This window comes from Acomys minous (genome assembly GCF_964271855.1).
Source record: "Acomys minous genome assembly, chromosome: 12".
NCBI classification, from domain to species: domain Eukaryota; kingdom Metazoa; phylum Chordata; class Mammalia; order Rodentia; family Muridae; genus Acomys; species Acomys minous.
The window spans coordinates 19,072,779-19,082,978 of record NC_140493.1 but is presented as its reverse complement, the minus strand read 5'-3'; the positions used below and the strand labels follow the sequence as shown (position 1 = coordinate 19,082,978).

General features: G+C 52.1%; 1 protein-coding gene across 2 annotated transcripts; it reads left to right on the top strand.

Annotated features, from left to right (window-relative positions):
- The first annotated feature begins 3,239 nt into the window (after positions 1-3,239).
- Positions 3,240-9,950, top strand: TSPO (translocator protein). Of its 2 annotated transcripts, none has more exons than XM_084748431.1 (4): positions 3,240-3,350; positions 7,101-7,311; positions 8,124-8,262; positions 9,520-9,950. In XM_084748431.1, the coding sequence occupies exons 2-4, from the start codon at positions 7,130-7,132 to the stop codon at positions 9,706-9,708; spliced, it is 510 nt and encodes a 169-aa protein (XP_084604557.1). In that variant the 5' UTR covers positions 3,240-3,350; positions 7,101-7,129; the 3' UTR covers positions 9,709-9,950. The 2 variants fall into 2 exon arrangements, with proteins under 2 accessions (XP_084604557.1, XP_084604558.1); XM_084748432.1 differs by having other exon boundaries at positions 3,341-3,479.
- The last annotated feature ends 250 nt before the right edge of the window (positions 9,951-10,200 follow it).

Sequence of the window (10,200 nt, the reverse complement as noted above, 5' to 3'; positions counted from 1 at the left end):
GGGTGGGTCATGAATTGGGGGGGGCGGTGCAGGGGAGGGTTCCTCTGAAACAGGCTGACTTAAAGACCCACTCCAGCACTCTGCCTTAGTGAGGTCCCAGAATCCTAATTCAAAGGAAAACCCTGAAGTCATTGCTATTCCAGGAACAGTGAACCTGAACTACTGACCTGCCACCAACAGGCTTATTTTGTCAATTCTTCTTCTTCTTCTTCTTCCTCTTCTTCTTCTCTTCTCCTCCCCTCCTCTTCTCCCTCCTCCTCTTTCCCCTCCTCCTCTTCCCCCTGCTCCTCTTCCCCCTCCTCCTTTTCCTTCTCCTCCTCATTTTATTATTATTATTATTATTATTATTATTATTATTATTATTATTATTATCATCATCATCATCATCATCATCATCATCATCATCATCTTTTCTCTGTGTAATAGTCCTGGCTGACCTGGAACTCGCTTTGTAGACCAGGCTGTCCTTGAACTCAGAGATTTACCTGCCTGTGTCTCCTGACTCCTGGCTTTTGTTCATTTCTTTTATTGTGAAAAGACATCTGAGGCTTCCCATGAATCTGAGGAAAGCCTCTTATGGACAGAAAAGAAAGCCAACATATAGAATTTGGAGACTGAGGAAAGAAGAAAACAACTATTTTTGAATATTAACTTTAGGGCCTGTGAGATGGCTCTGTGGGTAAGAGTGCTTGCTACTGAACCCCAAACCCTGAATTTGGACCCCGGAACACACATGATGGAAGGAGAGAACCAAGTCTGGCAAGCTTTCCACTCACCTCATATACAAAATAAGTGAATGTAAATTTTTTTTACAAATTATCATCAATCTCTTCAGAAGGTAAGATAGCACACTTATAAGCTAGAAATGGGTAATGATAGAATCATATGCACAGAAAACAAATAGTAAAGCAGAGCTATAGCCCTCAGTGAGGTGCAGAAGAAGCCGCTGGGGAGGGAGGGAACGAAGGAAGCAAAAACGTAAGACCTAAGCAAGACCAGAGTGGGAAGATCAGCACAGGAAGTCCAGGGCTCTGAGTGACAGCCATTCCAGAAAGAGAAGTGAGGAAACAGAGGACAGGAAAGCTGGGGCGTGGGGTGGGGGTGGGAGTGTGGGGGGCAGGGGGAGGGTAGGGAGGGAGGCGATTCAATTCTGAAAAGCAATGGCCAGGCGTTTCCACACTGACAGGGGCTGTTGAAGCCAGGTGTGGTGGTACACACCTGTAGCCCCAGCACTTGAGAGAACCGTGAGTTCAAGGCCTGCCTGGATTGCACAGGAGGCTCCAAAAATAAGATTAAAAAAAAAAAATAAGAGAGAGAACTGGAAAGATGTCTCAGAGGTTAAGAGCCATCTCCGGCTGCTCTTCCAGAGGACCTGGGTTCAATTCTCACAACCATCTCTTAACTTCAGTCCTAGGATGTCTAATACCCCCCCCCTTTTTTTTTTGCCTCTGTGGGCACCAGGCACAGACATGATGCACATACATACACATGGCAAGATACCCATAGACGTAAAATAAAAACAAAGATAAGAAGAAGCAGGTCCTTCGAGAGCTGGCTCGATGGGCTTAAACTCACATAGAAGGTTGTGCTTGCAAAATTTCAAAACTTTGCATCCCACACTTAAACTTTTCCCTAAAGAACCAGGTAAACTGGGCAGTAGTGGTGGTGTATACCTTTAATCCCAGCTCTGGGTAGGCAGAGGCAGGTAGATCTCTGAGAGTTAGTTTGAGGCCAGCCTGGTCTACAAGGTGAGCCCAGGACAGCCAGCACTACACAGAGAAACCCTGTCTTAAAAAACAAAAAACAAAACAAAACTCCAAAAAGAATCAGACAGCAGTACCCAAAGCCTGTAGCAACAAGGTGGCATCAACAGCCGAGTGGACCAGCGACCATGCTGGTGTCACAGCACACAGCACGAGGCCACTAGACCACAACACACCTTCAAGGTTCTGAAAGACAGTAGACTTCTTAGAGAGACACCAGTCCACCATGGGTGGTGGGGGTGGGGGTGGGGGTGGGGGTTGGGCATGGGGCACAGATTTGTAAGATCACTTTCAGGCACTCTGGAAAGAGCTCTAGGAGGACTAGCTGAACCTGGACAAAATGGAGCCACTAAGAAGTCCATTGCCGTCACCAAACACCACAGACTGGACCACTTATATACAGTCCTCAGTATCAGAAGGTTCAAGGTCAGAAACTGCACCTGATGAAGGCCTCCTTGCTGATGGGACTCTCTGCAGAATCCAAGGGATGCAGGGCATCACCTGGCTTTGATAACAACCGCAATAATAATTGATAATAACCGATGCATCTATTCCCAAATGAATCGTGACTGGATGGGGACTCACAGTGAGTCCCTGGGACATAGTCACCTCTTCTATGCCTAATCTGCTCCCACCTCTCCATTCTTTACCATGGGGACTAAAATTCCCCCCAGGGATGGCCAGAGGGCATCCGAGCCCTGGCACATACACAGCAGGGCGTGACGCCCATTCAGGAAGGAGACAAGGATATCCCCGAGAGATACAGCGAGGCTGAAAGGTGATGGGCATGTACCAGGCATGTAAGGCCATTGCCACAGGGATTGGCAAGACTCCAGAGGTGTGTGCTCAGAGATGTCACAACCAGACCCTTCGGTTGCTGTGCTGAGGTTCAGGAACAGGAGCGCCAGGTCGGGAGGATGCCTTAACGAGTCAAGTGCTCACCTTGTAACCACCAGGATCTGAGGTGTAAAAACCCTAGGTGTTGTGGCGCACAGTTATAATCCCGAGACCTGGAAGATTCAAACAGGCAGATGGGTGGAGCTCCTTGGCCGGGCCAGCCTATTCTAATTGACTCAACAGGAAGAGGTTGAGGGCTGCCAACAAGTGGGTGTGGCCAGGCATAGTGCCTAGGGCCTTACTACCACAAGGAACAGAAAGTGGTTAGTTTTGTTTTTTGTTTTTTGCGTAGTGCTAGGGATTGAACTCAAACAAAGGACTCCACCGTGTAAAGATATCGCCAGTCCTGCAATAAAAAAAAAAAAAAATCGGAAATTCAGCCAGGGTCAGTCGAATAAAGAATATATTATAAAACGCAGTCGGCACTGGCCTCAAGCTCACTGTTACTCTCCGGTCTCAGCCACCTGGGGTGTGATTACAAACACGTGCCACCACACCTGAGCATTCGTCGTCTGCAGAACAGTGGCCTGCAGTCCAACCTTGGGGAGAGAAGAGAGGAATACGCCTGGCCAAGGGCGGGCCTGGGAAACCAGGGTGCCTCGGGGTGCGGCGCGGGGCGGGGCGGGGCGGGGTCAGCGGCCACCAACCTCTGTGCGTAGTGTCCTTCAAGGAGCAGCCCGCGACCGTGAGGTGAGACCCCAACAGCGGGGAACCAAAAGGGAATCTGAGGCCAGGACCCAGCGGACTGGACTCCTCCCGAGAGTGTGCTGCTCAGGCGGGTTGGCACCTTGGGGACAGCGGCCAGAGTCCTGGGCCTCGGTAGGGCTGCAGGCGGTGGCTGCTGGCGGCAACGGGGCGGAGAAAGGAGGGAGCCTCTCTGGCTGCTGGGAATCCTGCCTTCCGTGCAAGGGAGTGCTGAGCTCCGTGGGAAACTGTGGCCCTGTGGAGGCCAAGTGTGGGAGCCAGGGCTCGTGCCCTTGCCGACTGAGACCCAAGCCTGCTTCTCCCGTATGTGTGCTATGGACGCGTGTGTGTATGTTTCTGTGCCTAGCGGGGGCTGGATTCAGACCCGCCACCACCGAGAAAACTCCTGACAGTGGGTATCTGAGGGGATGAGGGGGTGAGGGCGACAGTCAGCAGGTTTGGTTTTTTTACTCCATACTTTAGCTTTTCTCTGATCGGACTTTTCAGTTTTTTCTGTTTGTGTCCCCCTTTCTCGGGGTTGTGCAAGCGGCTCCTGAAAGCCAGCTTTGTTTGAAAACGTTTCCACTCCGCAAACGCCATTTCCCCACACTCTAGACCTCAGGCAGTTCCTGCCGCAGGTCCCTAACCGACCTGTTGCTGGCACAGTGATTACTTTCAGAATGAGAAAGGCGGGTAAAAGGTACAGGGAGGATTTGCAGGTTCATTAAGACGAAAAAGTCCAAAAATTCACCGGGACGGCAGTGGGGCAATGGATCGCTGGAAGAAAAGCTCAGGGACAAGGAGGAGCTTCGTGTAGTGAAAAGAGGACAAGGCCAGCCAGCTCCCTTTGCTTTCTGGCTCACGGTCTCTAGGGAGGCCCCAGAGCAACAGGCACCCCAGGCACACAGGCTCCGTTCCTGAGTAGTAGAGGGTCTGGGTTGCCTAGCCAGGAGGGAAGCAGTACAGAGGCTCCAGCCCTGGTAAGGGAGGGCTTTCTCTTTCTGTCTTGCTGTTCCACAAAGAGATGGGTCCTCAGGCTCCATAAGTATGGAGAGGCTGATAGTATTGGCCTGAGGCCCTTAGGACCCTGGGAAGAGAGTCATGGCAGCCTGTGGACTTGATTCTTGTCCAGGGCACTGTATCCCAAGTGGAGGTGATGGAGGTATCCGGGAGGGGCCACGTATCATGGTGCCTGTTAAGAGACACAGACCTGGAACATTCTACAGTCTCTTGACCCTTAGTTTCTTCACCTGAAAGAGGCACTAACAACCCAGCGTCCTTTGGGTACTAAGCAGGTTGTGTGGTTCTAAGAGAGGTGGCTGACCCCTTGCCCTGTGGCCACTGTGAGGAATGCATGAGCTTTGACGGGATAAGCAAGAGAAGCCAATGCCACCAAGGAGTGAATGACACTCGGCCTCGCCTCCTTCCCCTCAGGTCCTGGGGTAGTGAAAGTGGAGAAAGCCTACACCTGTGTTCTGCTCTGTGCTGTCCTACTCCCTCTGTCCAAGGTGCTCCCCAGAGGTGGAGGGGTACCACAGCCTCCTCCAGGGGGAGCAGATGAGTGGTCCCCACGCTGATAGCCACATCCCTGTGTGGAGTTTTCCAGGGAGATTTTGGTGTCCTGTCCTTCCTTACTGGGACATCCCAAGGACCCTTAGCAAGCCAGGAGCAGGCTAAAGCTTTAGATGCTACATGCCTTCTAGAAGAGACCAAAATAAAGTGTGAGCAGGCAGCCTTACACCCCTCTGAGTACCAAGGCCCTGCCCTCTGTACCATCCTGGGACTCTACCATGAGCTGACATCCTGTCCAGCTCAGCCATAGCCAAGGGTGACTCAGCTCTGTGGGCCCCACCCCTGCCTGTCTACCACCCCTCCGTGTGGGTGACTCAGGAACTGGGCAGTCTCCAAGAGGCCCCTGGAAGGTCCCTGGCCTAACTTTCTCCTGCAGTTTCAAGTGGGGCTGGTGACTGTTCTGTTTTGTGACCTTGGAAGGGAATAGGGGTCCTCCCTCTGCTCCCCTCAGAGCAGCAAAGCCTAGCCTTTGTGGGGCAGCTGGAGCCCGGGGTTCAGTGTCCTGTCCCTAGATCCTGTCCTCATGGTATGGCCTTGGGACAGCTACCAGCCTTTTCTATTTAGTAAATGCATAGTGAGAGACTCGATGGGCCCTGAAACCCATCAGCAGAGACACTTGATGTCCTCTGATGTTTGATGCAGGGAGTGTTTGAGACGCCGCTGCCCTTAGCTACTTTCCTAGTGCTGTGATAAAACACCATAACCAAGGCAGCTTACAGAAGGAAGAGTTTAGAAGGATGATTCCACCATGGCGGGGGAGGCATGGCAGCAGGCGGGCACGGTGGAGGGCGCGAGGAACCTGCAAGGGCACATCTTCCAGCACAAGCCTGAAGCAGAGAAAGCCGACTGAAGTAGGCGGGGCATTTGGCTCTCAAAGCCCGCCCCCAGTGAAGTACTTCCTCTAGCAAGGCCACACCTCCTGAGTCTTCCCAAACAGCACCACCAATCAGAAGCCAAATACTCAGATACCTGAGCCCTTAGGGGACATTGTCATTCAAACCATCAGGGGAAGTGAGGTTGTTTTTGTCGTACTGTAGACTGGATTTAGGGCCTTGTTAATGAAGACCACTGTCTACCACTGCCCATAGAATTTGTATGTGAAAGGTTACCCCACCCTCTCCTCCGTGTGTGTGTGTGTGTGTGTGTGTGTGTGTGTGTGTGTGTGTGTGTGTGTGTGTGTGTGTGACATGTTTGTCTAAGGCATGGAAGCCAGATGTTGACATCAGGTGTCTTCCTCAGTAGCTCTCCCCTTTATTTACTTACGTAGAATCTCTTGTTGAACCCAGAATTAGCCAGCTCCAGCTAGTCTAGCTGGCTTGCTCTGGGGAGCCCGTCTCTTTCTTTCTTTTTTTTTTTTGGATAGGGCAACTGAGGCCCAGTCAGGGTACCGACTGGTTTAGCACTCCTACAGCAAGCGGCCGTGGACTTCCGTACTAGAGTCTTCCATTCTCAAGCTTCCAGGCAGAGACTGTCTGCAAAGGGGCTGGGACCCAGTTTTGACCATTTTCCTGAGCGTCCACATGCAAATAACTTTGTGACCAGGGCAGAGCCTGGCCTAGGGTACTGGGTGGCACTGGGCAGGCTGCCCTCCTTCTCTGGTGCATGGGGTGGGCCTCTCAGTATAATGATACTCTCTGTGCCCCCGCCCCCCCAGGGGGGGGTGGGGGAGGACACTAAAGTAGGCAGCATCAGCATTCTGCATAGGTGGAAACTGAGCCAGGAGGGTTGAAGTGATTTCCCTGAGGACATGGTAGGTGAGTGTGGTAGAAGGAGTTGAGGAAGCCAAGCTTTGCCAGCTGCCAATCACCAAGGGAATGAATGAATGAATGAATGAATGAATAAATGAATGATGGGCAACAGTGCCACAACTCAATGCACAGACCTCCCTGCATTGCCTACGTGACACTTGGCCTGAGGTAAGGCAGAGCCAAGAGCCTTCTTAACAGAGGAGACCTCAGTTAGCGGACGAAGTGAGAGAGCAGATGCCTGACATAGGGCTAGGACCCAAGGGTGGGTGCAGCCACAGTGACACCTCCTGCTGGGGCCTGAGTGTGGGTGGGGTGTGGACTCTGCTGCTTCACCTGGGGACAGGACCCCAGGGGTGCTGAAGGCAGGGATGGGCTCACCTCCATGTTTTTTTTTTTTTTTGGAACTGCTCTCACCCCACCCTGTGTTCTTCCTCAGATCTTTCCAGAACAGCAGTTGCAGTAGCTATGCCTCCATCCTGGGTGCCCGCGGTGGGCCTCACTCTGGCGCCCAGCCTGGGAGGTTTCATGGGCTCCTATTTTGTGCGCGGTGAGGGCCTCCGCTGGTATTCTACCCTGCAGAAACCTTCCTGGCATCCACCTCGCTGGACACTGGCTCCCATCTGGGGCACGCTGTATTCGGCCATGGGGTAGGTAGTGGCAGGTGTCACCTTGCAGTGTCTTGTTCCCAATGGAATCAGACTGAGCGTTGAGCCCTATCGCAGAGGGAGGCCTCAGGACAGAGTGGCATCATCTCCCCGTTGGGAAAGGAAGGGAGGGTGTGGTAAGGCTGTCAATCTACGCACTGCAAGTTTGAACTTTTTCCTGCTTGCTTCTGGGAACCCTGCCTGGGCTCAAGACTAATGAGGCTGCTCATGTGTAAAGGTCAGTGTGGACAACAGCAACGTGTATCAAGACAAACACCAGGCAGCCACAATCTCTTGTTTACTGAATAGCACCAGGCCTTTGTGTAGTTCATTCCCAGAAGCCTTCTGCAGCTTTTGCCCCGTAGCCCCGACAGCCTGGATGACCAAGCTGCCACTTGCTTGTCCCCTCACCCCCAGCCTTCATCCTGTAACCATACACTGAACTCAGGTTCTCAACTCAAGTATCTATAGCAATCTTTTAAGAAACAAAGGTAGCACATGCCTTTAATCCCAGCACTTGGGAGGAAGAGGCAAGGTGCATTTCTGTGAGTTCGAGGCCAGCCTGATCTATAAAGTGAGTCTAGGTTAGCCAGGGTTATTACACAGAGAAAACCCTGTCTCAAAAACAAAACAAACAGATAAAGAAAGAAGAAACAAATAAAGAAGAAACAAAGGTCCAGAGAGGGCAAGCAGCTTTCCTGAGATCACACAGAAGTCAGTGGCAGGGCATCCCAGAGCCATCACTGTGTAGCCTCAGAGGAAGGTAATGCTCTTGACCGTGCCCTGTGTTGTCCTGACCGGTTGTCTGTTTTCAGGTATGGCTCTTACATGATCTGGAAAGAGCTAGGCGGTTTCACAGAGGAGGCTGTGGTTCCCTTGGGTCTCTACACAGGTCAGCTGGCTCTGAACTGGGCATGGCCCCCCATCTTCTTTGGTGCCCGGCAGATGGGCTGGGTAAGTGTGGCTGTAACTTAACTCTTGAGTCATTGGAGATGACCCTGGGACAGCAGGTGACATCACATCCCAGATGGGGTCAGTATTTACAGGTGGCAGGGGAGGCCTGTGGCTTGAGGTCCCTTAGAACTTCCATGAGTCAAGTACAGTGGGGTCACTGTGGTCCCAGCTCTTGGGAGGCTGAATAGGAGGCTCAATTGAGCCTAGGAGTGGGCCAGGCCAGTCTAGGTGACAGTGACCTGTGTACTAACACCCTTTCAGGCCATCTCCCCTCCATGAAGAACGTCTGAGGTCAGGTGTGGTGGCCCAACACCTTTAATCCCAGCATGGGGGTGGGGGTGGGGTGGGGAGGCAGAGGCAGGGAGATGGCTGTGAGTCTAGGACAACCAGAGCTTTTGTCTCAAAAAACCAAAACAAAATCCAAACAACAACATCAACAAAAAGTCTAGAGGGTCTTGTTGAAGTGGATGGGGCTGCAATCTTGAGTGGTGTAAGACACTGCATTATGCTGGGCGTGGCGGCTCACGACTTTAATCCCAGCACTCGGGAGGCGGAGGCAGGCAGATAGCTGTGAGTTCAAGGTCAGTCTGGTCTACAAAGCAAGTCCAGGACAGCCAAGACTATACAGAGAAACTCTGTCTCAAAAACCCAAAAAGACCCCCAAAACAAAACAAAACAAACCCCAAACAAACAAAAAAAAAGACACCACATTACATATAGTCCTGTGGGTGCTGACACATGGGGACAAAACCTCTCCTTAAAAATATTATTGTTTAGCCAGGCGTGGTGGTGCATGCCTTTAATCCCAGCACTTGGAAGGCAGAGGCAGGTGGATTACCATGAGTTCAAGACCAGCCTGGTCTACAAAGCAAGTCCAGGACAGCCAAGGCTATACAGAGAAATCCTGTCTCAAAAAAACAAAATAAAATAAAAAGAAAATAAAAGCCTATTGCTGAGCCTGTGGTGTGCACATCATAGCGGTTTGGTCCCCACACTGGTCTTTTGGGTCAGCCCTTGACAACATTGCATCTTCAGGTCAGAGGCCTCCTAGCTGTTGTCACCTTGGACATGCTGTGTCACCTTTGGGCTGTCATGCGTACTCTGTATACACAGTCAGGCTGCAGGGACTTGCAGCTGAGGAACATGAGGCTGAGACCAGAGACCAGCATCACGCCTTAAGGATGCAGTAGGGCTAAGTGAGGCCTTCAGTTTCTAGACCCAGCAAAGCCTTAGCTTCCCTATCTCCTGTCTCTGCAGGGCGTGGTGGACCTCCTGCTCCTCAGTGGGGTGGCGACTGCCACAACAATGGCTTGGCATCGAGTGAGCCCACCGGCTGCTCGCCTGCTCTACCCCTACCTGGCCTGGCTGGCCTTTGCCACCATGCTCAACTACTACGTATGGCGTGATAACTCTGGCTGGCGAGGCGGTCCACGGCTCCCAGAGTGAGAGCACCTAACCCGTCAGGACTGCAGCATTGCCGGCCGGGCACCATGGGCGGTGGCCATCATGCTTTTATGACCATTGGGCCTGCTGGTCTACCTGGGTCTTGGCCCATGGAACCACCAGGTAGGTCAAGGTGGTCAGTGCCAAGTCCCATGCAGGGACAGTTGTACCTGCCTTTCTGCATTTCTCCAGGCATGCCCTTAGGAGCATGGGACTTTCAAAGCTAAATAAAGTCTTTAATTTCATGTGTAGTAGACTCTGTACTTAGTGGGACATAGGGCCTTTGATCACACAAGATGGCTCTGTTGCTGAAGCTAAGCCTGTTTGTGCTATACTGCTCAGCTCATCCTAGCATGGCCTGCCAACACCCAACTGGCAGGAAGCGGGTGTTGTGTCCCAGCACCAGTAGATAGGGCCATCTTGCTGGCCCAGACCCATCTAGACCTGGAGCTGTCAATTACCCCTACCCAGGGCTCCATCTCTGGGCGACCTATA

Bases quoted from the DNA above. Each gene is read 5' to 3' on its own strand.
- TSPO (XM_084748431.1), top strand. From the start codon at position 7,130: ATGCCTCCATCCTGGGTGCCCGCGGTGGGCCTCACTCTGGCGCCCAGC. The intron at 7,312-8,123 runs GTAGGTAGTGGC...GTCTGTTTTCAG, and splicing joins ACGCTGTATTCGGCCATGGG to GTATGGCTCTTACATGATCT. The intron at 8,263-9,519 runs GTAAGTGTGGCT...CTGTCTCTGCAG, and splicing joins GTGCCCGGCAGATGGGCTGG to GGCGTGGTGGACCTCCTGCT.